Genomic DNA, 25,451 nt, shown 5'->3' on the forward strand with positions numbered 1-25,451 from the left:
GACATTATTCCGTAGCAGAGAACTCAAATGAATTATTGTGAATACATGCGATTTTTGACAATTGCCCAACTGCACGTGCATTGCTCAAATTGTTGCTCTCTCCGTGTGTTTACATTTTTGCACAGCAAAACCAAACACAAATTGTGGTTTTTAAATTAAATTGAATATCGCTATTTTATATTAATAAATAATTAAAATTCGCGCACTAATATAATATGAGAAGATGTTTGTCAACGAAGTGAATGATGTGAAAATATACAACTTGAGCGCCGGCAAATCTGTGCCAGAAGTAAGCGCCAATATTTTCGATTGCGTGGACACCTTAATAATACATTTAATTAAATTTCAGTGGCTTACAGATCGCCGTAAGCGTTCGCAGTTAATGAAGAAAGTCGATTCGCGGCGACAAATCGAGCTTATACAAGATTTTGATATGCCCGGAGTTTGTACGTCGATACGCATGAGTCCCGATCAGCAATATATATTAGCCACAGGAACCTACAAGCCACGCGTTAAATGCTTTGAAGTCTGTAATTTGTCTATAAAATTTGAGCGTTGTTTTGATTCTGAGGTGACAACATTTGAGGCCATCAGTGATGATTACAGTAAATTGGTGTGTGAAAAGAATGAAGGCGATGTACTAAGGAGTACATAAATGAATATTGTGTTTTGTGATTCACAGGTTTTTCTACAATGTGATAGATTTGTTGAAGTTCATTCTGCCTCCGGACGTCACTACCGTCTGCGTATACCACGCTTTGGACGTGATATGAAATATCACAAACCATCTTGCGATCTCTTCGTTGTGGGAACAACGCGTGTAAGTAATTTCGAAATTATTATTGCTATACATATATGATATGTCAAATTTGATCTTCACTTTTAGGATATTTATCGTTTGAACTTGGAGCGTGGCCAATTTTTGCAACCATACGAAACGGAAGCAAGTTGTATTAACGCTTGCGATATTAACCCTGAGCATCAATTACTCTTAGTTGGTAGTAAAGAGGGTACCGTAGAAGCTTGGGATCCACGCAGTAAAGCGCGTGTGGGTACTTTGGATGTGGCGATTAAATTGCCAGGCACCAAAACGTTTCCTTCCGTATCCGCACTGAAATTTAAGAATGGCTTGCAAATGGGAGTGGGCACAGCTTCGGGACATGTGTTACTTTATGATATACGTTCACAAGCGCCATTGCTGGTGAAGGATCATTTAAATAAAGTGCCGGTAAAACGTATAGCTTTTAATCCCAGTCATCAAACGGTCTATTCACTGGACGATGCTATGCTAAAGTTGTGGGACGAAAATACGGTAAGCATAGTGCAGTAATTATTGTATTTTTTGTAAAAAAAATTTCCAACACCTTTTAGGGCAAACAAGTGGCATACATTGAAGCGTCTACATCTTTTAATGATTTTTGCACCATTCCGGAGACAGGAATGTTTTTCCTTGCACAAGAAGATGTCAAAATGCTCACGTACTATGTGCCATCAATGGGTCCAGCGCCGCGTTGGTGTTCATTCTTAGATAACCTCACCGAGGAAATAGAATCAGAAGTGGTGGAGAATATGTACGATGACTACCAGTTCATAACACAAAAGGAATTGGAAGAACTGGGTTTGGAGCACTTAATTGGCAGTAATCTATTAAAGGGCTACATGCATGGGTAAATTACGATTTTTTTCAAGTCATTATAGTTTTAAATACAAATGTTTGTTTCTTATTGTTTTTCAGCTACTTCATCGATGCCCGTTTGTACAATAAGGCTAAAGCCGTCGCTGATCCATTTGCTTTTGAACGCTTCCGCAAAGAGAAGATACGTAAAGAAATTGAAAGTGAACGCAAGTCACGCCTACAGATCAAATCGAATCTTCCAAAAGTCAATCAAGATCTGGCACTCAAGATTATGGATGAACAAGCAAACAATGCAAAAGCTGCCAAAACCACAAATCTACTTGAGGATTCACGTTTCAAGGCAATGTTCGAAAATCCAGAGTTTGCTATTAACAAAGGCGCTGAAGAGTACAAATTGCTGGCACCTGTTTTGAATCGCCTGGAAAAATCCAAGCTCAAGGATATTAAAAAACGCATAGAAGTTGCGCGTGTTACTGAATTGCATGCTGATGAGGCGAAACCGCATGAGGAAAGTGACAACGATGAGGATCTGTTCGGCTTCGAGAAGAGTGACGATGATAACGAAAAATCCTCTGGCGAAGAGTCTACAGATGATGAGGGTGTGCGCGATTTCGCTAAGGAAATGAAGAAGGCCTACAAAGATGTGAAAAAGCAACGCGCCGAAGAGTACGAAGCGATGGAAAATGAAAACGAAGGCGAAGGCGAAGAAAACAGTGATAATGAGCAAAAAATTAAATTATCTAATGCCACTAACGCGGAAACGAGCAATAGAAGAGGAAATAGCGTCAAAATGACCGCTTTGGAAGACAACAATCTAAAACTCAGCGAAATGCGTTCTAAAATTATGAAAATAAGTCTAAAGGATCGTGTAAGATTTAATGAAGCTACCAGTGCCAACGTGACCACTATTGGACGTTCGCTGGGTAACCGACAGATGACATTTGACTTGAAGAAGAAACCGACAAAGGATGAAAAGAAGCGTGAATATTTAATGAAAAAACATCGCGAAGAAAGGAAACAGGTCATACGACCGATAAATGCGCTGAAACTTAAAAAAGTGAATTTTAAGTAGAACTTACGATGTTTGTATATTAATTGTTTACATTTTTATAATGTAAATTGGACCGTGTTTTTGTAAATAAAAATATAATACATTGAATAATGTAGCTATTTTAAGCAAATGCAATATAAATTAAAAAAAAGTTGAATGAATCACCATATTCGCTATCTCTTAAATGGGCTATGTTACATCTAGATGTCGTCCATCGGTGATATTTTCGAAAGTATTCCCAAATATAATATATGTAGCTTGGCCGCACGCATAACAGTTGCCTATTTTCTCATAGAATTATTTGAAATAAAAATTTTGAGAAAATTCGAATTTGCAAAATTTAGCTCGACAAAGGTGTTGGTGTTAAATTATAATAATATGCCCAAATTTGCGAATATCTTCATGAAATTTTCAGTGTTATCAAGCTTATCACATGTAGTTTTTAACACTTAAAATGGAAGCATTTGTTCCCTTTCATGAAAATACCGAAAAGTTCAATAATATAGTTTTTAAAGAATTTCAATCTCTCTGCTTCATTGCACATAACTCTGTATAAATTCAAGCTACGGGACTTAAATTGATAGCAAATTGTAGCTGAGACAATCTAGTATAGAATTAGAGTAAGTATAATTTTTATAAAATTTTTGGGAATATTTTTTACATTTGAAGAAATTTCTAAAATTTTCATCTTTTTCATATTATTTACTAGTATAAAGACCAATTTTCGTACTGAAAAAATGTAAATAAACCTAACCCACGTCCAGTGAAAATATAAATAAACTAGATTTCACTCAAACAATCAAAAAACTTAACCTTAATCAACTTAATCTCAATCGACCAAAATGTAAACAAACCCCAGCCAAAGGTCAGTGACCTCGGCCAAAATGTAAAAAAATCATACCCGAAATGTTAGAAACCTCAAGCAAAGGTCAATGACCTTGGCCAAAATGTAAACAAACCCTGACCAAAGTCAATGAATGTTGCGAGAGTATAAAAAATGTATTTTTTTTTTTTTATGTGAGTGTCTAAAATTCCTAATGGGTTGCTTAAAGCTAAATAAACTGATCTCGTCGCCGATCAGCTGTTTCGTTCAATATGTTTAACGGATAAAAGGAGTCAACTTCGAATTTTTTATCCATTACCGACTTCTAATATCTCACTAGTTTTCTTATTTACCACTAAGTATTTGATTTTTTATTTCCACGCATATTTAGTTTAATTTTAATTATAAAATATGTGTAATAATGAGTTGCGAATTGATGGCTTACCCAAAAATGTAAGTTTATTGCAAGTAAAATATGGATTTAAAGTGTTGTCGACATATCCTTGTTGGATATGAAGTAGTTCTAGAGGTTATATCACTCGCATTAAATTGTAATATTTCTTTTTTATTTAATTATGCTTTATGCAGCTCTCTATACTCAAGCTTACCAAACTATTAAATCGTTATAACAAGTCGTGGGAATTAGAAGATCTAATACCTTTGGAAGAGTATATAATAGCTAATATCTGTTGTAAAACAAAGGAGTCATATGATTGGTAAGATGGTAGAGTTAAAGATCGTACAGGTTAATTTAACCCGCTAAGTATTCTTTTATTTATTCCTAGTTTTCTTAAGTTACCTGATTTAGTGCCATTTTCTACGTTTCCTAATATACGCGTCTATAATGCATCGCTAATCCCCAATTATGTTGAGCAAAATAATCCCGATTATGCACCAAATGATAGCATTTTCAAACTAAATTCGGATTGCTTGCAGTACGTCTTTGAAAAATGCTCTCTTGGTGACCAAATCACATTTGCCAAAGTTTGTCGTAAATTTCACAAAGTCATCATCGACATTTTCAGTAAGAAATTTGATGCAATACTTTTGTCCCACCCTACTTTTACGACGGATTTGGCCCTAACTGATCAAGATATTTGGGATTTTTCAATACTAAGCGGTCCATATGTACGAACTATAGAATTCAGCACTTTATTTGCATTGAACTTCATAAAGGAAGTTATCCAAAGCAAAACGGATAATCTAATAGAAAAATGCAGAAAGCAAATTAATATCTGGTTCTGTCGGCATTTAATACATTTTCCGCATGTGCGTCAAGTTGAAGTACTAGGATTCTTTTTTCTTGATTTTACGGCTCGACAATTGGCACGTTATTGCCCACAACTGCGTCAATTTCAAATATTAGACATAAACACACGATCGCTTTCAGGTAAAAACTTTCATCTTTTTCGTCATTTGGAAGTACTCGAACTGCCGCTTTGCACGAGTCTGGAGCCAAAATATATGCTTAAGATTTGTAAAAAACTGAAGTTAAAGGAATTATATATTGTTGAGAATAGACGACTGATGTATGCGCCTATTTTAAAGCAGATGTTTGCTTTGCAATTCTCATCATTGACAATTCTTTGGATAAGTGCTCTTGCAGATCAACGGGTGGTATCCGCTATTTTAGAGCTACCACATTTGGAAAAATTGAAATTTTATTGGATAGATAATTATGTGAGTTTTGAAAAAGTGCTATTTAAGGAACTTTTACGTCTACGCCAAAATTCATTGTTTGCAATGGGCTGGGAAAGTGAGCCGCCCTTTTTGATGAATGAATCGTTTGTGAATTGGGATCCGTACGAGTATGAACTGAGGCGTGAGGAAGTTTCTATTAATGGCTGTGCTTGGAAATGTTTTGCAGATTATCCAGAGTGGATAAATTTGTTAACCGGTTGCACCAAACTCGAAACAATGAGCTTCCTCTATAGCCGTATTCTAACGAAGGAACAGATTTTGGCATTACCAAGAATGTGTAAGACATTGGAAAATGTTCAAATTGTTGGCAGTCGTCAAGAGTTTGATGATGACGTCTTGAAAGAGTGGAAGGAGCAAACGAGACCCAGCTGTCAGTTATGCATTGAAGGTATCAACTGGTGTGAGGTGAAGGTAAAATCCTATCCTATTATATATATAATTATGATAATCTATTTACCTCTGTATTTTTATATCTATATTTTAGGCACTGGAAAACAAAGAACATGCTGAAAGAGATCGACTTTATCGCAGCATACGATGCAATTTCAAATAAGCACGCAATCAGTTCCAGAAATATTAAAATCCGAATGCAGGCAATGCCACAAACTATTTTCCAGATTTATATACATATATCACTGAGCTGCAATGAATGTACAACAAAAATTTAAGCAGCAGCTTAACCAAATGCTCTCATTGTTATGTCTGCCATATAATTATTGTTATTGTATTTATTATATCTTTATATTGTTATTTATATTTTATAATTTATGTTTGAAAATGTTGAAAATATGTTTATTTATTAAATTATTCCACACTGAGAAGAAACAAAATATTTAAATTATTGCTTTTTTAGCCAATTTTTTTTTCTTTTTGGAAAAATAAATGCTTGAGAATAATCCTACTTATTTGGTAAATGGCTGAGAGTGTAAACATTTTTGTAAGAATTACAAAATTCAACAAATTCGACGCTCTTTCTGACGTATTTTTACATTTCTTAGACAAATAGACCTTCCTAAGACAAATAGACCTTTCTTAGACAAATAGACCTTCCTTAGACAAATAGACCTTCCTTAGACAAATAGACTTTCCTTAGACAAATAGACCTTTCTTAGACAAATAGACCATCCTTAGACATTCCCACGATTATTATTGTATCAAAATCATTCAATTTCTCGAAGCTAATAAAATCAGCCACACTTCTCAGCCGCATGCATATTCAATTATCAAAATCAAATCTAGTTTTATGTATTTTGCAGAATTTTGACCCGCTTACGAGTGTAATTAATCAATACCGGTCATGCTACACAAGATAAAGGTAAAACTTTTTTATTTACACACACATACATATACATAGTTAAACACAAGTTCAACAATTGTCTTCTTTTTTGTTTCAAATCGCAGCTTAAACAATCGATTGTTTCTATAATTACAATTTTTTTTTTAATTTCGTGTCGAACTTTTTTGCATACAAACGAAATTGTAAAATATGTGTAGAGCTCGCTGGATGTCTATATGCATGAGTGTTCACATGCTTCGCTTCGCAGCACCGAGTACACTCGTGGACCAAATGCTGGAAATCCACAAACGACACTAGTTTGCACAAATCTATGCACATACAAGTGTTGTATTGTATGAATGTATGTATGTGTGTATGTATGTATGTGCGTATGTGTATGTTTGCATTTGTGTTTGTCTGCCAAACCAAACTGTTGTGTGTTCATACATAACGCTGATTTCCGTAGTTTAAATTTTGTTCTGCACAAAATACAGCGCTGTGCCGCCGAGTTTTTGTATAAATACGTCTATGGAATAGAATTTTCAGCTTATTGTCAGTTTAACGCTTTAATAGTAAAGTTCACGCAGAGTTTATTTAACTTTTGCCCGGTATATTGCATTGAAGGTACGAGATTTTAGTTTAATTCAATATTGAAGTGTTGTGTTTTGTACAACAAAATTTGTTGTATTTTTTAATTTTTTTATTTTTTGTAACCAAGGTCCTTACAGAGTGATTTTTATTTTTGATTTAAGTACGATTAATATTAAAATAATATTTTTTGTGTGGTCGATGTGTTTGAATTGTGTGTGTGCAAAAAATAAATACAAACAGAAATAAACAACAACAACAACATGCACAAACTATAAAATTAATGTTAGAAATCCAAATTTCCTTTTTTAAGGTTTAAAAAAATTAAAACTTTGAATAAAAAAATAGCATTGAAAAGTTTTTAGCGCAAAAATTTTATTAATATTAAAATTTATATAAAAATATATTTCACAAAGTTTTTAAAAATTTTATTAAAAATTACAAAAAAAAAAATTTTGCTGAAAAAATTCATTAATTTTTGCTAATAAAATTTAGTGAACAATTTAGTTTCAAGGACATGCCAGCCATTGCTTTTCCATTTTTATGAGAAACCACCGATAATTGGTATACTTTTGATAAATTATTTTTATTATGATAATAAATAGTTTTATAAAACTAATAAATATTTTAATTTTTCTGAACGCAAACATACTGAATTCCGTAGATTGAAATTTTTCACTTGAACAAAAATTAAAAAAAAAATTATTTTTTTAATTTAGTCTTCGGAGAAGAGTATTAATTAGAGAATAACGAGTACAAAAAAATAATTTTGACTTTGACTTTTTAATTTTTCGATAAAGATTATCGTAAATATTTGTTATTTCATTAAGACAGTAGTCTGCTTTAGAAGCCGAAAGAAAGCGTTTTTTTAGCATTTTTTTTTGAAAGGGAAGGAAATGATTGCGGTAAACGGAATTTTAAGACGATAGTGTACTATATTTAAGGCTTAAAAAACAATATTTATTATTAAAAAATATTGAAATTTTTTCAAAGTTGTAAATATTTTCCTGGAGCACCTGCAGTCTGCATTTGTAAATCGGTGCCGGTGATGGAGGTCGTGCGATGCATCTGAAACAGTCGAACCAAATTTTTTTTAATTTTTATAAGTTTCTTTTTTTTATGAACTAAAAAAATACCCAAGAAGTTATAAAATTCTAAATTTTTTCGAAGTTTGAAAAAAAAAATAACTTTTTTAAGAAAAAAAAAATTGATTTTAAGTTGCAAAACAAGTAGTTTAAATAATACTTTTGTCCAACTTTTTTAGTTCAAATAGAAGATAATTTAATACTGAAGCTAGATCACTTTGGTTTTTTTCGGACATATATTCTTTTGTTATCGCCAGCACCGTTTTCTAACACTTGTGAAAATGAAAACTTGAGAAAACGCGCTTTAAAGGTCTGCCTGAGCATTCGCACCTGCTCGACGCTCGGCCACTAAAACTGCTCTATCTTCGAAAATATGTCGAATTGGCCTCTGGAATGTTAAAGACATATTCTTGGATAGTTTTGGAAGAGATTTAAAACAAAACAAAAAAATTGATTTTTTGAAGCCTGTAAAGCAGACTACTGCCTTAAGGGATTATCTCTCTTTAAAAATTTTCTTTTTTAATATTTTAAAATATCAAAATCATTAATTGACATCTTGAAATATTTTTAATAATATCTTCTAGAATATTTTAGAAAAAATCTCAGATATACATATTTACAAATTAATGATAACATAACCTCATTTGTTATATACCCACAGATTAAAGTGAATAAAAAATATTTGTTTTTACTAATAATTCAATACCGGTTTTCTGCTTTGGCCTTTAAAATGCCATGCTAATAACTAATTTTTAAGCCAACCACTTTTAAAGCCATAATTCAAATTTGAAATACACACACACACATAGACACAGATATACTTAATTTGCATCTACGTATTAGCTGCCGAATTTGGTTAAACCAAAGCGTTTTCAACAGAATTTAAAACGAAAATTTGTTTATTTATGTGCTTTGTGATGCTAGTTCAGTCCTATTTGCCTTTGTACTACTGCAGTAGCGCCAACAAGTCACAATATATTACGATTTCACTAGAATATTAGTAAAAAAATATATCATAAACTAATGTGTTTAATTTGTTGTTTCTGTAATTTTTTTGTTTCTTTTTTTTATATATAAATGCTCGTTTTTGGCTGCTGGTAGCATGAGCGAAAAATAAACAAACTCAAACATGTTTATATGTACATATACATATGCTTTGAGCCAGCACCGTCAACATCTCGTGCTGTATATTGCTCTCGCATGAATAAGCACGTTTTCGCTTATATTTGATATATCTTTCCATCACCAATAGTTCTTTTCTGATCCAAGAGTTAAGAGTTTGAAAAAAAAAAAAACAATTTTGTATGCACGAAGTTTGTTGCTTAAGTCTTTTGTTTGTTGTAGACAAGGCCAGCGTAAAATGCTGATTTCTGTTTTATTTTAATGTATTTTCAATGTTTAGTTTTTCCATATATAATTTTCATTATTTATGCATGCGTTTAGTTGTTTGTATGTTTGTAGGTGTGTAATTAATTATAAGTTATGTTGACATGCAACTCGATTGGCATTACTTATGTTGAAATGTAAATACGAGTATGTGTGGAAAATGTTAGCATGTTTCTTTTCCTTTCAAATATATTGGCATTTATGTCAAACAAGCATCTATAGTATATGTATGTATTTGCATATACATATACTCTTATGTATGTACATTTATTTGTTTCTTTGAAAATCACGTTTACGAGTTTCATACAAGTAGAAATGTTGTCGCAGACATTGTGTCATTATTAAAACATTGTATTGTTTAAGCCAATCAGCGATAGCCTTGTACCTGCACCTTTAATTACGCGCTGTTGATGAGAATAAAATTGATAATTGTCGCCAGCGTTTTGTGGATGGCATAATTATTATCTGAATCTGAAATAAAGTAATAGGCAGAAATTAATAAATAAAATAAATAAAATGAAATAAAATAAAATAAAATAAAATAAAATAAAATAAAATAAAAATAAAATAAAATAAAATAAAATAAAATAAAATAAAATAAAATAAAATAAAATAAAATAAAATAAAATAAAATAAAAATAAAATAAAATAAAATAATATAAAATAATATTTAATGAAATTTAACACAACTATTAAATTAAAATAAAATTAAAAAATTAAATTAGTAATTAAGTAAAATACATACAATTTTTAATTGAATAATTTTTAAACAAACAAAATTACCTAATTAATATTAATACATTTTTTGGTAAATTAAATTAAAATACCAGAATTAAAAACAAAATATAACAAATATTTTTTCAATAGAATTATTATATTTGCATTTATTTGATAAAATTTATTACTTAAATTAGAAACTGTGCATTAATAAGAAAATAAAACTAAAAATACATTGGTAATAAATACATATATAATATTTTTTCAATAAATTTTTTTTTGTAAAAAAAATTGAATTATATGTGTATATATTATTTTACAATTAAAAATATTAAAAAAAATAAAATTAAACAACTATCAAATAAATGTTAATTAAGTAAAATAATTATTTTTTGATAAAATATTTTTTAGACAAAAAAATATTTTTTTTTTATTAAAAAAAAAATAAATGAAATAAAATTATTTAGTTCCTTATGCGACAACAATCGACAAATCGACAGCCATTATCTTTCTGTCGTCTAAAATGTTCTTTGTCTGCTTTATTATAAAATATTTGTTTACTAATTCTAGTGCTGTCTAGTTATAAAGGGTGTACAAATAAGTTTTTCTTTTTTCCTTTTCTTCATTTTTTTGTCAATAATTTTTTCGTAAGAGATTACATAAGATTTAAATTTATATTTTTGAAATTTCGTAATATTTCAGCGAATGTCTTGCAGAGGCCTGATTAACTTCTGAAATAAATAAAGGAGTATGAAAAGATTTGAGAGAATGAAAAAAATTTGGTTCAATCAAATTCTTGAAAGATTTAAATTTTTCTGAAGTATCATTATAAGTAAAATAATATCAAATATTTTCTATAAGGCTATTTCCTGCACCCTTTATAAATAAATGAAACAGATAATTTAAAATTAATTTACTACAATCGCGCGTACTAACATATCCGTTTGTCATTACAATAACTACAAAAGTGAAAGTCATTATAGCTCATTAAGGCAGTAACGACAACATTATTATTATTTACTAGTACTACAATATTATTTTTGTCTACCGACAACCGTAAATAGTTAGTAACCTGTGCAATTTCTTCCTCATTGCAACCCCATAAACAACTCAGAATGCTAGCGTTGTTGTTATTGCACGTATATTTAATGAAAATTTATTTAATCAAAGCAATCACTGGAACTTAAACTGCCATATAAAATTTACGACAACACTTAGTTTGTTACAAATCGTTTTAAATATTTGTTCTCTAATTACAATTTAAGAAGCAATAACAACAATTTAAAGCAATTATCGGCATTAAAGCGAGTGCGATTCGATAAATAATGTCATTTCGCTATTACCACAGACTGATTTCAATAAAAGAAGAATGTACTACTATATACATATATAGACACATAAAAAGCACATGAAATTTATACTCAACGGTAATTAACAGGCGAAGTAATTGAAATAAAAAATTGCTAAATAAAAATTGCTAACCGGTTTGGTAACCAAATGCTATTAAAGCCATTTGTTATGCAACTGGTTAAAAATTAAATTTTAAACAGCGTGAAATGATGACAAAAAGTTAAATGATTTTGAATAAGAAGACGAGTTGCATGTAAATTATATGAGAAGGAGAGATAATGATAAAAAATTGGATATGACTTAAAAAAATAAAAAATAAAAAAATTTTAAAGAAAAGGTTTTAAATTTTTTAATCTTCTAAAAGACTCGTGATTACGGTTTCAAAGTACAAAAAATATCAAATTTTTATTTTTTAGGTATTAAACGGTCTATAATATAAAAAATGCAATCACACATTTTATTTTACCATTTAAAAAAGTGAAAGCGTTCAGAATATCTGGCATCAAAAAAATCATTATGAGTTGAAAAAAAAACCGTCTCGACAACTGGTTTTAAATTCATATATCAATTTTTTTTTAATATTAAGCCAAGGTCTTTTAACTACCTAAACTGACCAAATCAATTTACGTGCAATAGCTACCCAGTTGGAAATAATTACATTATTCATACATATAACTGTCATCATAAGCTTCACTGAAATTAATATCAATTTCGTAGAAGGATTTGGTATATTCAGGTTCACTTTGAGTTTAAGATTTCCTCTAATAGAAATAAAACATTCCATTTGACATTTTTGAGGGACTTTTTTTGTTCTTTGTTGGACGTAATCTTAGTTCGAACGCTGTGTTTGGCTGCATAATGTAGATGCCATTAATAACTCTGCTTTTTAATATCGTCTTCCTCTCTTTTATAAATTTTAAATAAATAAAAAATATAAATATTATACATATTACGGTAGACAACTGTCATTGTGTTTAAAATTTCCTATAGGGACACCTTTTCACTAATTACAGACATACATATAAAATTAGATGTACATACATATAATTGTAGATGGCTGAGTTTGTATTAATATTTACTTTACAGTTTTGCATGGAAAAGGTGTTTATGGTAAACGTGATGCATATATTTGCATAAAATAATGTTTCTATTTTTTTGCATTTTATTGTTGGTTTATTTCACAAATTGTGGTCGCCTTAATTACGGACGCTAATTGTAGTCTGCCGTGAGTGATGGGTGCTGGTGGACCACAGTTAAACAACAAGTAATAAATATTAATGAATACTTCAATATACATACAAACATATATACATACAGACAAAAATATATATATATTACATACATATATACAAAACTATACATAAAAGCTATAGCAAGCAGTCCGTAGCAAATGTAAACCGGCAAATATAAATTGCATAAATTGTTTGCAAAATCGTAAATAACCACGTTCTAATGTCTAATCAAAAACTCATTTTTTATTTATAAGCAATTTATTTACATAAATTACACTCTAAAACAATTTTTTCCCACAGCTCAACACCTGTCAATATGTTCCGCTTGCTGCTGCTTACCGCCTGCTTGGCCGCGCCCGCCTACAGCTACTCAGCTGGTGCGCCCACAAACATCTGCTCTAACGGTTTAACACCCGAACATGGTGTCGATGGTCAGTCCACGCCAGTGCCATATAGCTTCTCGGGCGACAGCAAGGCACAGAATGGCAAGGTTTCACTCACACTCGGTGGCTCAAATGGTTTTCTAGGCTTCGCGGTGCAGGCGCGTGATGCCAACCATAAGCCCGTGGGTAAATTCAAAGTGGTCGAGGTCACCAAATCGCAAACGTTGACTTGCAGCAATGCTGATGTAAGTGCAAATACATAAATCAAGAGTTTTTTGAAATGTTTAAAATATTATTTAAATTCATTTCTCTATTGCAGGACACACTCACACACAAGAAGATTCCACATGACAGTCCCATTAAGAGCGTCGCTTTCGACTGGGATCCAGCAGGTTATACTGGCAAAGTGAAATTCGTTGCTACTGTTGCTCAAGACGGTGGCACCTACTGGATTCGCAAGGTGCTCAAGGAAGTCGAAGTTTAAATTCAAAGTTTGTGACTTGAATGTTTATTTTTTGTTTAGAAACTTAATGCATTTTTACAAATTAACATACAATCTAAAATAAAAAACCATTTGTAGAAATTAAAGTTGTGAAATAAAACTGTAAAGTATTTTTGTGTGATAGAAGGAATTTTGTGTTGCAATTATTTGTAAGGAAGGTTCTTTGTTATTTCTTATAATTACTTTTCGATCTGTATCCATTTATCATTCGTTCTATGCACCCTTAACTGACATCAGGCCTTGAACCTTTTTTTTTGTTGAATTTATGTTAAAATATTTTATAATTTTTTTTTCAATAAAATTAAAATTTGGCAAACACTTCGTTGGCACTGTAAATAAAACACAATCCACTTCAAACAATATAAATGCTTCAAAAAATATATTTTTTCTAATATATAACATATGTATATATAAAAAGTCATAAATTTTATCGAAATTGAAAATAAATTTTCCAAATTTTGGTTAACAAAAATTTTTAATATTTTCTTTAAATTCTAAATTGCAAAATTAAATATAAATTTCGCTAAATAAATTAAAATGTTTCGCTTGCTTTTGATTGCGCTCTGTTTAGCAGTACCCACTTTCTGTTTCGCCACAACTGCGCTGCCACCGGATTTTTGCAGTTACGGAAATTTCGAACAACATTCAGCGCCACCGCCTCAAACATTGCCTAAAGCAGCCGAGGACTATAGCAATTCAAATGAGGAGAAATTTCAGCTGCGTTTAACCGGTGGCAATGGCGGTTTTTCAGGTTTTGCCATACAAGCACAAGATCCCAGTGGTGTACCGGTGGGGCGGTTTCAGATTATCGACGAGCATAATTCGAAAACTATGGCTTGCAAGCACTTGGATGTGAGTGCCAACACATAAATCAAATATACAGAGGCGTTTTCAAAACATTAATTATATAGAGTTCCGATTTTTCATTATACAGGATACGATCTTACATGCGGAAACTCAAGAGGATAGCCCGCTCAAGAGTGTTGACTTCTCTTGGATACCTGCTGGTTATCAAGGCACTGTGCGTTTTGTTGCTACCATGGCAAAGGAGGGAGGACAATGGGTACGGCGTACACTTAAAGAAATTAACGTATAAAAGCAATGAGGATTTGTGCTGAGCGTCAACTAAAAGTTAATAATTTATAATAAATTGCCAACATATTTGGAATCTGAAAATTGATAGGAATTAAACCCACTTAATTCAGCAGTGACTTTAATGAAAATTCTTGACATTGCATTGCTCAAATTAGCTGAAACATTTATTAAACTTCTTTCACAAAACATATAAAATAGACGCAATACATATATTATTCAAAGAATTGTCATAAATCTTACAACATAGATGTAATTCTAGCATTGTGCTTAATGTATAACTAAATTCGCAGTCTTTTATTCTATATGCTTACTTTAACAGCTAATATATGGATATTATATTAAAAAGTTAAAAACACTAGCCTTTGTAATACAAAATAAATGCGTTACTGACATAGCGTTTGCTTGTGTTGCGTTGTACTTAATGCGCAACTTAGTTCGCAACATGCGATGTAAAACCTTGAATGTAACCATTACGATAGAAAATGTCATCGTCATTCTCTCTCTGCCAGTTACGTAATGGACGGATGTCGCGATATGGATTCACCTTTACATCAAATAGACGTGTGATATGTGTCTCCAGGCGATCCATTGAGGCTATACGTTTTATGGCGCCAAAATCTAAATCTGCTTCTACGCGTGTTAATGAGGTAAATATGATTGGTAAATCGTAGGTTTGTATAATTTGCGAGATGCCACCCGACCATGTATCCTTGCTGGCACACGAATCACCTGGTATACCAAGACGTTCGCTTTGTTCTCTTTGTTCCTCAATAGTGGCTGGCGCATGTTCAGAGAAACCACAATTGAAAACAACAATTAGTTTAGGCTTAGTACGGTTAATTCTGGTAAACTCTTGGAAAAGCATGCGGTAACTCTCATAAAATACCGTACGATCGGAACCCTGTAAAATTGTTTATATCAGTATTAAATATTAATAGTAGATACAAAACTATTCTGACCAGATATTGATAAGTAACTTCACGTTTAGCAGCGCCCAAAACATCAGGACCAATAAAATACAATTCTAATCTGGTAAATTGTGGATATTGTAGGAAAAACCAATTTGTATGCACTTGACGAAACCAAAGATCTTGTTCCACTGTAGCGCCCAAGATGAAAATTACAAATTTTGTGCCTTTAATTGCACCCACATCTATGAATTCGAGTGAGAATAATATTGTGCCCATACAGCTAAAATCTCCTACAGACGAGAATATTTGGTAGTTATCCATGCATGCAGTTGGCACTTTTGGCATTCGTTTTCCAGAAATACATTCGTAAGCGCCAATTATGTCCACTTTCAATATATCTGGCACACGTTTACACAATTTTCCTAATAGCACTTCGGGAGGAATACGTGGTTGCACTTTGTATGGGCAGTAATATAATTGGAGTTGACTACAACGTTTCTTATGACGTTCCTTGTCCTCTGCGGCATGTTGCGATGAACAATACGAAGTTCCAAAACAGCGAGTACAACTATACAGTCGTTCGAAACTGTAACAAACTTCACAATGCGCTGGGAAGGAAGTTATTTCTTCTTCATGGAATTCCAGATTTCGTTTTAGCACTGTCTTAAGTAAGTATTTCACTTGTAGTATAGCACGTTCCATGGTAAATATATTATAAGGTTGACCGCTTATCAGGAACGGGTGCTTTATTTTATACGTGTTCATCATTCGCTTAACAGCCCTGCAGAAGTCACGATGCAGCTCCCAATCAAGGCGTTGATGTAGTCGACTACAATAGAGTACCAGGTGACAGCCGCTGCACTTCTTTAATCTTGTTGGAAATGGTTTCGTGGACGGTAAGGCTCCTCTTACCTGTTTGTCCATTTCCGTTAAAAGGCAAACATTACAGCAGCGCGTTGAGCACATATCATATGACATTTTAGTATATGATCTCAAGTCAAGGATTTATAATAAAAAAATATAAAAAAGTTTAAGTTTTTAGAAGTGATCTTCTAGAACGGTGCTACTTGTTGTTAAAAAACGCGGCAATGGCTAGTTGGAACAGTTAAACAGCTGTATACCAAAACAAAAACAAAAAACACATGTAACTTGATTTAAATCAAAACTCAAATTGATAACAGTACTTCAAATTATCGATATTTTTGTAAATATCTATCGAATACCCAGTTAAGAAAAGTATTTTATTGTGCCAACTAATAATACAAATAAACAGTTGTCGTTGCTTTCTAACAGCAGTAAGAAGTAAAAAGAAACTTAGTTTATTTTATGAAGTTAATTTGTAACTTACAATAATGTACAGTTTTTCATTAAAAATAATAATCTGGCTTAACTGGCCTTACATATGATTTGTGGTTGGCAACGCCAAAATGTCACAGCTGATTTTAAAGCTGTAAGAAATTCCTATCAAAGAAAACGTTATTCCATATTTATTTTTAAGTGATAAAAAGTTTGAAAAACTCGTGAAAATATGTTTAGCCAAGTGCTGAGAAATTTTCAACGTATTTTAGTACTTCAAACGCCGCGGTCTACGTATGTTAATAACATAATATATCCCGCAGTGTGTCGTGAATTCGGAGTGTCGCCAGCAAATTATTTATCGCTGAGTCGCGGTACACGCCTGCATGACAATTGGGAACCTTCAGTAGAAAACCCCAACACCACCGATTCGTCATTTGCTGCTGCCACAAGTGAGCCGGGCTCTCGTGAAAATGAAGCCGGTTATATTGTAGAATATTGCTTGGAGCAGGAAAAACCGCGACGCCATGTTCTTGTCGAAGCATTACGTACGCGCTACCGACTTTCTGATAACGATGTAGATCGTATTATGCGAGATGAGGTGGTTAGAAAAACGTTCCATAAACGTTCGCTCGTACGCACATTAGAATTACTTTGTTTGGAAGGTGTTACCAAAGAAAGTTTCTTAACCTATCCATGGATATTAACGCTCGATAAAGGTATGTATATACAAATGCTTTATATATATATTTTGAAAAATTTATAGTAAAATTTGTTTTTAGTGCGTTTGCAGGAGAAATTAACACTCATACAAACACTTCCTATACGTGATATTAACCACTTTGTGCCTTTTCTGCGTTTGACTTTGCCGCGTCTACGTAAGTTAGTGTCCATAATGAATCGTGAATCCAAAATTATACCACAAGGAAATCGTATATATTACATCAGTGAACTACTGAAAACAGAGCCAAAGTTAGTCACAAAGTATTTATCAAAACGTTTATTCATCTTGGAAATGCCTTTTGAAATGTTAGAGCAAAATCTACAGCATATGATAAACTACAATGTGTCCCCACTAAATATTTTAAAAGATCTCTGGGCTTTCCGTTACACGCCAAAATCCGTGGAATTGCGTTTGGAACGTGCAAAACGTGCGAAGAAGGATAAAATTATGCCATGGATGGTACGTTGTCCAGAACCCATACTGCAAAGGTAAGTGGGACATATTAAATACAAACGGTACTTTTATGCTTAAACGCGTTGCGTACGGTTGTATACTATTTTGCACCAACGATTTGTTATTCGAACGTATAACAGATCATTTAAGCTTACTTTGGACGAACTCGCTGTGTTGGGTGACAGAAAGAATGTAGTCGAATATGTAGCGGAACGTTTAGGATTCGATTACGAAACTACAAAATCCATAATGGAAAGACATCCAGCTGTTAAGCGTGTGCGCGTTACAAAGGTAAGACATTAATAATAAACAGTTATACAATATATGACTCTCTTTCTTTTGCAGATAAAAGAAGTACTTGACTATTTACTGAATGAAGCTGGCTTCACGCGTCATGAAATCGCGAATGTGCCACGTATACTATGTCACGGCTTAGAAACAACTAAGCAACGCATAGAAGAGCTTAAATCGAATGGTTGTCGTCCCACAAGCTTAGTTATTGTGTGTCGCAGCAAGCGTGAATACGACAAGTTTCTAAAATCCTGGTTGGAAACCGAGTTAAAAATGCATAAATACAAAGAAAAAAATCAAAAGCATGAAGCTGAAACGTAGTTGATAAGTATTGTGTTTTTGATTTTGTTATACTTTGTAAGTTTTGAAAATAAATTATAGTTGTTTAAAAAAAAATATACCGTTTTATTATTCGTGTAATAGTTTCCTTAATTCATATAATAAGATAGAACAGTGATAGAACGGTAAAAGTGTAATTCGTTCAACTGTAACCTACAAATATGTTTAACTTTTAAACAGTTTGAGTGAAAATGACAGCGAAATTAAAAAATAAATGAAAATGATAACCATAATTACTAATGGCAATAATAATTCGTTTTGCCGCTATCACTTTTTTATTAATTCGCCACGGTATTTTATCATTATACCCTGAACAGGGTGTATTAAGTTTGTCACGAAGTTTGTAACACCCATAAGGAAGCGTCGGAGACCCTATAAAGTATATATATAAATGATCAGTATGTTGAACTGAGTCGATTTAGCCATGTCCGTCTGTCTGTATATATACGAACTAGTCCTTCAGTTTTTAAGATATCGTTTTGAAATTTTGCAGATGTTATTTTCTCTTCAAGAAGCTGCTCATTTGTCAGAACTGCCGATATCGGACCACTATATCATATAGCTGCCATTCAAACTGAACGATCGGAATCAAGGGCTTGTATGGAAAACTTCCGCATTTTACTACATATCTTCACGAAATTTGGTGTGAGTTATTGTTCATAGAAATAATTTAATCTCCGAAAAAGTTGTTCAGATCGGTTCACTATAGCATATAGCTGCCATACAAACCGAACGATCGGAATCAATGGCTTGTATGGAAAATTTTCGCATTTGACGTAGTATCTTCACGAAATTTGACATGGATTACTGCTTAAGGTAATAATATAATCTCCGAAGAAATTGTTCAGAACGGTTAACTATATAACCTTAATGTTTCTAGCAAACAACCCGGCTAAAAAGTAGTAAAATGTTTTCTTCTTAATTTTTCTTACGTCTTTAGATTTGCTTAATAGTTACTAAAAGAAATGCACCTGTGAAGGGTATATTAGCTTCGGTACAGCCGAAAAGTTTTGTTTTAATTTTTCTCACTTTATTATTTGTTAAAAATGAAACGATATAATGTATTTTATTTTAATTAATTATATAATTTAAAATTTTTTTATATATTTTTCAATTTAATTTTATCTAGTTCGACCCTTACATACATACATACTTATGTACATATTTACATAAATCAGCAGAAATATTAATTTCCATTGTCATTACCTGGCAAAAAATGCAATCCATTAGTGAATCGTATGCAATTCACTGATTTCACAATAAATAAGAGTCTTCAGACTACAAAAACAACAAGGTTTCGCAACGATTTTTCATCTTTTTCTCCTTTCCTCACATGAAGTGTTTGCGCAAATATTAATGAAAAAGCCTCACCAACACAAACAAAGCACTCAGCCAGTCAGCAAACACTTGTCATTCGTGATGGCATGAGTTTTTTTTATTTTTTTGTCACACCGGTGAATTTATATTTGTAATGAAGGGGAGGTGTGGTATTTAATGCTGCTTAATTCCTAGTCACTTAATGCGTTTTTATCTTTTAGATGGAAATGAAGAGATTCCTCTCAATGCATCTGATATATGAACTTACATGTATATGCATTATATTTAAGGGATTAACCGCGAACATTTCATTTTACCTTTTGCCTCATTCGCTTTAAAGCTCCTTCTTCGTATATTTAAAAAAAAACTTTCAGTTTCATAAATAGTTTTTTTTATAATTTTTTTATTTAACATCATAATATGCAAATTGGTTAATACATCGATTAATACACAAATAACTGTTTTGTTGCAATTTCTTTCAAAAATAGTTCATATTTCATATATGTATATCTCAATTGTTGTAAATAACGCCTGTTTACATTGGAGATTTATGTGTCACTAAACGTTTCACTGTCAATAACTTTGGTTTAAAACCATAATAAGCTTTATGAGACATAACCTCATTTGTGGAGTTTGTAAACTTTTTCAAACAAAGGCAACCGATTGTAATTTGTCATCTAACCGCATAAGGTCAATATCAATATATTTACTATATAGTGGAGTTTCTGTATAGTAGACTTTCAAAAATAATTTTCACTTTTAGCAAATTACTTTTTGTGCCTTGCTTCGCTCTGTAGCTTAAATTAAAATTACGTATACTAGTTTAACTTAACCATTTGTGACTGAAACAATTGAGAAACTAGGAACTAATATTTGTTGTTGCGCCTTATATTTTTAAGAATTTTCGTAAAATTTCTTTGAAATGAAAAAATTATACTTTTTTGACTTCTTGGCTACATAATTAGCTACATAGTATAGAAACTAAATTAATGAAAAATGTCGTAAGGAAATTTTGATCAAATAATTTCTTATACAAAATTAAATTTAACCAGCTAGCTAATTTGAAATGTTATATTTTTTTAGAGAAATATAAAATTTAGTGCCAAAGAAAACAGCTATAAAAATTAATATTTTAACTTTTTATCTAAAATTTCTTGTGACAATTATGACTTTGTAGAAAAATTATATGTTTAAAACGCATATTCTTATGCCTTTTTTATTATTTGTCTTTTTTTATTAAAATAAATCTTTTTTTTTAATAAAATAAGATATAATTTTTTTTGCAAAAAAATTTCTCCATTTAAATTAATTTTTCATATCCCAAAATCTTCAAGTGACAATTCAAACATACTTGCTGAAAATTCTTATAATTTTAAAGAAAAACGCAAATTTTTGTTAAAATTTTGATTTCAAAATGAGTCATTGCATGTCGAAGGCGATAAGCCCTTATAGTGGTCTTCTAACTTTTCGATAAAATTTTTGTAGAACGATTGTCTTTTGTTATAAAATAGACCATATCTAGGAGAAAAATACCTTGTTGTTATTGTAGTAACAGTTATTTAAGTTTCTTCTTCTTATATAAGTTTCCTCCTAGCGTGCTTTTTCTTGAGATCTGAGGTCTCTTTTAAATCGCAACGAATTGTCCAACTTGCCGGTTACAAAAAGTGAATTTTTAACAAATCAATATATATGTCAAATCTTAAATTAGTAAATAATACAATTTCCATAACAAATTTCGAAAATTAGGCGCTTTACTCTTTTCTTCTAAATTCTTTGTGACATTAACAACACATATACACTTATTATATAATGCATACAAATATTGACGATATATAAATCGTAAGCTCATTTTCAACAAGTGCAAGAATTCTCTAAATTCCTTTAGTTCCGTACACTTTGTACTTTCGTATAGCTAATGAAACTGTCATCACTTTTATTTATTTTTTTTCTCATTTATCTTTATATAAATAACAAATCTTGTGCTTGTTGTTTTACATTAAACATTTTTTATTTATGTCCCACCCGCACTACCCCTGTCAATCTTTGGTACTTTAAGCGTGTTCTAGCCAATATATTTTTAAATAAATACAGTTTGTGTTCTCTTTCTAGTAAATAGTAAATTAAAATTGTGTTAAAAAGTCGTGTCTTCACTTTTATGGAAAACACATTACAATAAGCTTAACAACTTGTACTTTTCCTTCTAAGCTTAATGCCATTAATTAATAAATAATTAATTGCAAATTAACGTTAATTTTCTTGCGCTTTCAATGCAACATCATGCAGAGAGTATTATAGTATACTTCATCATATACATATGCTCAAATTATAAAAAACCAGCTAAATATTTTCTTCTTCTACGCTTGCGTTAATCATTAATGAAATCCTTTCGTCAATTGGTCGTCTTAATCACGTAGCGCTTTTCTTCGCTCCCAGGCCACTTGCATGGACCAAATGCTTAGCGGTCGCATATAACCGATTGAACGGTAATGCTTTTCGGTGTATAGTGCTTCGGGCGTTTCGAAATTCATGCCAATCCGTTCGCTGAGTGTCTTGTAGAGGCCACCGGCAGTTTGGAAGCCCTCCTCAAACATGCCCTGTAAATGATAAGGGATGAAAAGAAAATTAAATATTATTTGCGAATTAGATTTTTAATTAAAAAAAAATATTGAAATTATTTTCAAATTAGATTTTGAATTAAAAAAATATTGAAATTATTTTCGAATTAAATTATGAATTTTAAAAGTTGTGTTAAAGCTTTTACGTGCATCAACATTTTTAAAAATATTTTTTAATATTAAAATTTTTTTATTTTTATTTTCTATTTTTTCGCTTAAATGTGTTAAAAAAAAACAATATTATCCTTATTTTATCCAACATTTTTTGCAATCTGATTTTAAATAAAAAATAATTTTCTAAAATTTATTACATCTCAGCTGATAGGCATTATATAATATTATATTATTATGGGTTGCAAATGAATTAATTTTAAAAACTTTCACCAAAGTATTGTTCATCTCTTTAGCAACGCAAATCATTTAAACAATTTTTAATATTATTTAATATTATAATTAATTTTTTTTATTTGTGTGTGTCTATTTTTATTATATTCTTATATCTATATTAATTTTATTTATTACCATCATTACATATTATTTATAATTATAATTTTATAAATTAATTGTCATACTTAATATATATAATCTTTAGTCTTTAGGTTTCAGCTATATTTGCACGTCGCGCACAAAAATAGATTCGAAACTTGAAAATGTCGAAAATAGAGTTTTCATGTTAATTTTTGATTCTACCAAAATTTTATAAAATTTCTTCATTTCTTAGGTAACAAATTAAATAATTATTTGTGGTTTTTTAACACAATTTTGAGCATTACAGTTGTTGTTGTAGCGGCAGAATATATTTTTCAATAATTTTAAGGGATGAACATGACAGATGATCTGTCAACTCGACAGTATTTTTCAAAAGTAATTGAAAAATATTTTCTGACGCTGTTACAACAACAACTGGCCTTACACTATATGTATTTTATCAGTTCAGGTGTCTGTCCGTCCGTTTATATCCATTTTATTCCAAATTTCTTCAATGAAAATATTTTATTTAGAATATTTTTTCCACGAGTTCATTTTTCATTTACTACTGCTGTAATTATAAGCTTTATTTTGTAGTTTTTTTTTTAATTTTCTTAATCTGTTATGGATCTTCTGAGCTGGTGGGCTGAGTCGAACATTTAGTAGATTGTAGGGTAGTAGTGCTCCTCATATACCCCTGAATTTGATCCCAATAAAAATAATAAATTTATTTTACAAAAATGCCTAACAATTCTGGCATCGAAATATCGAACACATACTATTTTTTAGGAAAATCTCTTAGCCGAATATAAACCCGTCAAATATTTACCTCAAAAACCATTTAGATAGATTTCAGATTTTAGATATTTTCAAACTATTCTAAATTAAAATCTAATCTCATATCAGCCAAAAAAAAAAAAAAAAAACAATTTGTAGGAAAAGAAAACACATTTCAATTGCTTTAATACATTTTTATTTAATGCAAAAAATAATATAATATAAAATAATGTAAAAATGTGTAAAAAAAACCACAAAAATATCCCTTAAAAAAAACCATAATTTTGTGTAGCTCAATAAAAATGCATGAAAATTACGCTTTTTGATTTTTTCAAGTATCTTATGCATTTTTGTGCGCGACCATTGCGGCGAAAGAGGGCCAGGGTGTTTGACAAAATGCACACTAGTGTCAAAAAAGAAAAATCGTCAACCCTCCTCCCCCTTTCGATTTGTCAGAAGAAACAGAACCCTTTTAGGCAACAAAAAAAACAACGACATCCCCCTCATTTACTGTTATTTTATGTGATTATGCCTAAACTAAATATTTTTTTGTGCAACGTTTTTGACTTGCTACGAATTTAAGTTACTTCTGAAGCTTTAAAATAACTTAAAATCTATGGAAATTTATTTTATTTCATTTTTACATATAGACGAGTATGTAACTGAGTTCCTTTGGTTGTTATCCATAGTCCTTGACGTCCATTTGCCTCGCTTGTTGTCCTTACGTTCATAAAGTGTTGTTTTTTTTTGTCGAATAGTTTTAATGTTGTTGTTAATGTCGAATTGTATTGCCGTATTACCATATTCCGTTCAAAATTCTCAAATATTTTGTTCAACAAAATACCATTTTTCCGGACTAGTTGTTCCAGAAGTATGCAGACATTTGCTTTCCGACTTCTCGACCAGATTAACCTACTAAATGTGTGCACGAATCCTGTTTTATATTCCGGCTGCTCTTCAATTACTTATTAACTAATGTTTTACCTAACTTAACCTAACTTTTTTATTCAACAACTAATTAAAATAAAACAAACTAAGCGCAGCAAGTCAAAAACATCACATAATGCCCTACTCTCATAAAATATAATACTAGTAAATGAGTAGGACTCAATTATTTTTTCATATCACATAAAAGGGTTTCGTTTCTACTGACCTTCACTTCATTGTAAACAAACATGTATATTATCATATCACTTACCTCTTGTATCATGGTGGCGGCTAAAGCGAATGTCACACCCGGCCATACTTCTTCACTCTGTAGTGTTGTATAGTCCACGTGTCCTGGCTTTTCAGGATCCGCATTTACAATGAAACCGTTAACAGCGCCCATATTGCCCCCATTGAAACCCATAACATTGTGTTGGTAGACTTGCTTTAAGGCTTTGCGTACATTCTCCTTCGGATAAATCTGTGTCAATTGAAACAAAAAAAGGAA

General features: G+C 31.3%; 7 protein-coding genes across 12 annotated transcripts in view; 5 read left to right on the forward strand and 2 right to left on the reverse strand.

The window, feature by feature from the left end:
* The first annotated feature begins 63 nt into the window (after positions 1 to 63).
* Positions 64 to 2,798, forward strand: LOC105212028 (nucleolar protein 10). Its single transcript, XM_011183773.3, has 6 exons — positions 64 to 289; positions 350 to 613; positions 683 to 820; positions 887 to 1,312; positions 1,372 to 1,667; positions 1,736 to 2,798. The coding sequence occupies exons 1-6, from the start codon at positions 224 to 226 to the stop codon at positions 2,706 to 2,708; spliced, it is 2,163 nt and encodes a 720-aa protein (XP_011182075.2). The 5' UTR covers positions 64 to 223; the 3' UTR covers positions 2,709 to 2,798.
* A 1,005-nt stretch (positions 2,799 to 3,803) lies between these two features.
* Positions 3,804 to 6,043, forward strand: LOC105212029 (uncharacterized). Its single transcript, XM_011183774.3, has 4 exons — positions 3,804 to 3,963; positions 4,099 to 4,226; positions 4,296 to 5,622; positions 5,696 to 6,043. The coding sequence occupies exons 1-4, from the start codon at positions 3,922 to 3,924 to the stop codon at positions 5,762 to 5,764; spliced, it is 1,566 nt and encodes a 521-aa protein (XP_011182076.2). The 5' UTR covers positions 3,804 to 3,921; the 3' UTR covers positions 5,765 to 6,043.
* A 908-nt stretch (positions 6,044 to 6,951) lies between these two features.
* Positions 6,952 to 13,860, forward strand: LOC105212030 (defense protein l(2)34Fc). 5 transcript variants are annotated; one of them, XM_011183776.3, is made up of 3 exons: positions 6,952 to 7,111; positions 13,146 to 13,473; positions 13,548 to 13,860. In XM_011183776.3, exons 2-3 carry the CDS (start codon positions 13,162 to 13,164, stop codon positions 13,710 to 13,712), a joined length of 477 nt encoding a protein of 158 aa, XP_011182078.2. In that variant the 5' UTR covers positions 6,952 to 7,111; positions 13,146 to 13,161; the 3' UTR covers positions 13,713 to 13,860. The 5 variants fall into 5 exon arrangements, with proteins under 5 accessions (XP_011182078.2, XP_054082306.1, XP_011182077.2 ...); XM_054226331.1 differs by lacking the exon at positions 6,952 to 7,111 and adding an exon at positions 12,701 to 12,723; XM_011183775.3 differs by lacking the exon at positions 6,952 to 7,111 and adding an exon at positions 12,744 to 12,877.
* A 264-nt stretch (positions 13,861 to 14,124) lies between these two features.
* LOC105212031 (defense protein l(2)34Fc-like) lies at positions 14,125 to 15,726 on the forward strand. Its single transcript, XM_011183780.3, has 2 exons — positions 14,125 to 14,582; positions 14,665 to 15,726. The coding sequence occupies exons 1-2, from the start codon at positions 14,268 to 14,270 to the stop codon at positions 14,824 to 14,826; spliced, it is 477 nt and encodes a 158-aa protein (XP_011182082.1). The 5' UTR covers positions 14,125 to 14,267; the 3' UTR covers positions 14,827 to 15,726.
* LOC105212032 (uncharacterized) lies at positions 14,963 to 16,864 on the reverse strand. Its single transcript, XM_011183781.3, has 2 exons — positions 15,785 to 16,864; positions 14,963 to 15,726 (listed from the first exon to the last, which is right to left on the reverse strand). Exons 1-2 carry the CDS (start codon positions 16,712 to 16,714, stop codon positions 15,256 to 15,258), a joined length of 1,401 nt encoding a protein of 466 aa, XP_011182083.2. The 5' UTR covers positions 16,715 to 16,864; the 3' UTR covers positions 14,963 to 15,255.
* A 280-nt stretch (positions 16,865 to 17,144) lies between these two features.
* LOC105212033 (transcription termination factor, mitochondrial) lies at positions 17,145 to 20,829 on the forward strand. Its single transcript, XM_011183782.3, has 4 exons — positions 17,145 to 17,751; positions 17,815 to 18,244; positions 18,350 to 18,500; positions 18,555 to 20,829. Exons 1-4 carry the CDS (start codon positions 17,265 to 17,267, stop codon positions 18,819 to 18,821), a joined length of 1,335 nt encoding a protein of 444 aa, XP_011182084.2. The 5' UTR covers positions 17,145 to 17,264; the 3' UTR covers positions 18,822 to 20,829.
* A 1,201-nt stretch (positions 20,830 to 22,030) lies between these two features.
* The window catches only part of LOC105212034 (non-lysosomal glucosylceramidase), a 40,134-nt gene continuing 36,713 nt past the window's right edge, over positions 22,031 to 25,451 (reverse strand). For both annotated transcript variants that reach the window (XM_011183783.3, XM_029040048.2), the window contains exons 10-11: positions 25,215 to 25,424; positions 22,031 to 22,750 (exon numbers count right to left, since the gene is read on the reverse strand). In XM_011183783.3, coding sequence (XP_011182085.2) covers positions 22,559 to 22,750; positions 25,215 to 25,424 — 402 coding nt within the window. In that variant the 3' untranslated portion in view covers positions 22,031 to 22,558. The remainder of the gene's footprint in view (positions 22,751 to 25,214; positions 25,425 to 25,451) is intronic.

Source organism: Zeugodacus cucurbitae, chromosome 3, assembly GCF_028554725.1.
Source record: "Zeugodacus cucurbitae isolate PBARC_wt_2022May chromosome 3, idZeuCucr1.2, whole genome shotgun sequence".
NCBI lineage: Eukaryota > Metazoa > Arthropoda > Insecta > Diptera > Tephritidae > Zeugodacus > Zeugodacus cucurbitae.

What these genes read in the sequence shown, in the direction of transcription:
- LOC105212031 (XM_011183780.3), top strand. Translation starts at nt 14,268, where the DNA reads ATGTTTCGCTTGCTTTTGATTGCGCTCTGTTTAGCAGTACCCACTTTC. An exon ending in TGGCTTGCAAGCACTTGGAT is followed by an intron (nt 14,583 to 14,664) that starts GTGAGTGCCAAC and finishes TTCATTATACAG; the next exon opens with GATACGATCTTACATGCGGA.
- LOC105212033 (XM_011183782.3), top strand. Translation starts at nt 17,265, where the DNA reads ATGTTTAGCCAAGTGCTGAGAAATTTTCAACGTATTTTAGTACTTCAA. An exon ending in GATATTAACGCTCGATAAAG is followed by an intron (nt 17,752 to 17,814) that starts GTATGTATATAC and finishes ATTTGTTTTTAG; the next exon opens with TGCGTTTGCAGGAGAAATTA. An exon ending in CCAGAACCCATACTGCAAAG is followed by an intron (nt 18,245 to 18,349) that starts GTAAGTGGGACA and finishes AACGTATAACAG; the next exon opens with ATCATTTAAGCTTACTTTGG.
- LOC105212032 (XM_011183781.3), bottom strand. Translation starts at nt 16,714, where the DNA reads ATGTCATATGATATGTGCTCAACGCGCTGCTGTAATGTTTGCCTTTTA. An exon ending in AAGTTACTTATCAATATCTG is followed by an intron (nt 15,727 to 15,784) that starts GTCAGAATAGTT and finishes ACAATTTTACAG; the next exon opens with GGTTCCGATCGTACGGTATT.
- LOC105212029 (XM_011183774.3), top strand. Translation starts at nt 3,922, where the DNA reads ATGTGTAATAATGAGTTGCGAATTGATGGCTTACCCAAAAAT. An exon ending in ACAAAGGAGTCATATGATTG is followed by an intron (nt 4,227 to 4,295) that starts GTAAGATGGTAG and finishes ATTTATTCCTAG; the next exon opens with TTTTCTTAAGTTACCTGATT. An exon ending in TCAACTGGTGTGAGGTGAAG is followed by an intron (nt 5,623 to 5,695) that starts GTAAAATCCTAT and finishes TCTATATTTTAG; the next exon opens with GCACTGGAAAACAAAGAACA.
- LOC105212028 (XM_011183773.3), top strand. Translation starts at nt 224, where the DNA reads ATGTTTGTCAACGAAGTGAATGATGTGAAAATATACAACTTGAGCGCC. An exon ending in TCGTTGTGGGAACAACGCGT is followed by an intron (nt 821 to 886) that starts GTAAGTAATTTC and finishes CTTCACTTTTAG; the next exon opens with GATATTTATCGTTTGAACTT. An exon ending in AGTTGTGGGACGAAAATACG is followed by an intron (nt 1,313 to 1,371) that starts GTAAGCATAGTG and finishes AACACCTTTTAG; the next exon opens with GGCAAACAAGTGGCATACAT.
- LOC105212030 (XM_011183775.3), top strand. Translation starts at nt 12,846, where the DNA reads ATGGGTGCTGGTGGACCACAGTTAAACAACAA. An exon ending in GGACCACAGTTAAACAACAA is followed by an intron (nt 12,878 to 13,145) that starts GTAATAAATATT and finishes TTTTTCCCACAG; the next exon opens with CTCAACACCTGTCAATATGT. An exon ending in TGACTTGCAGCAATGCTGAT is followed by an intron (nt 13,474 to 13,547) that starts GTAAGTGCAAAT and finishes TCTCTATTGCAG; the next exon opens with GACACACTCACACACAAGAA.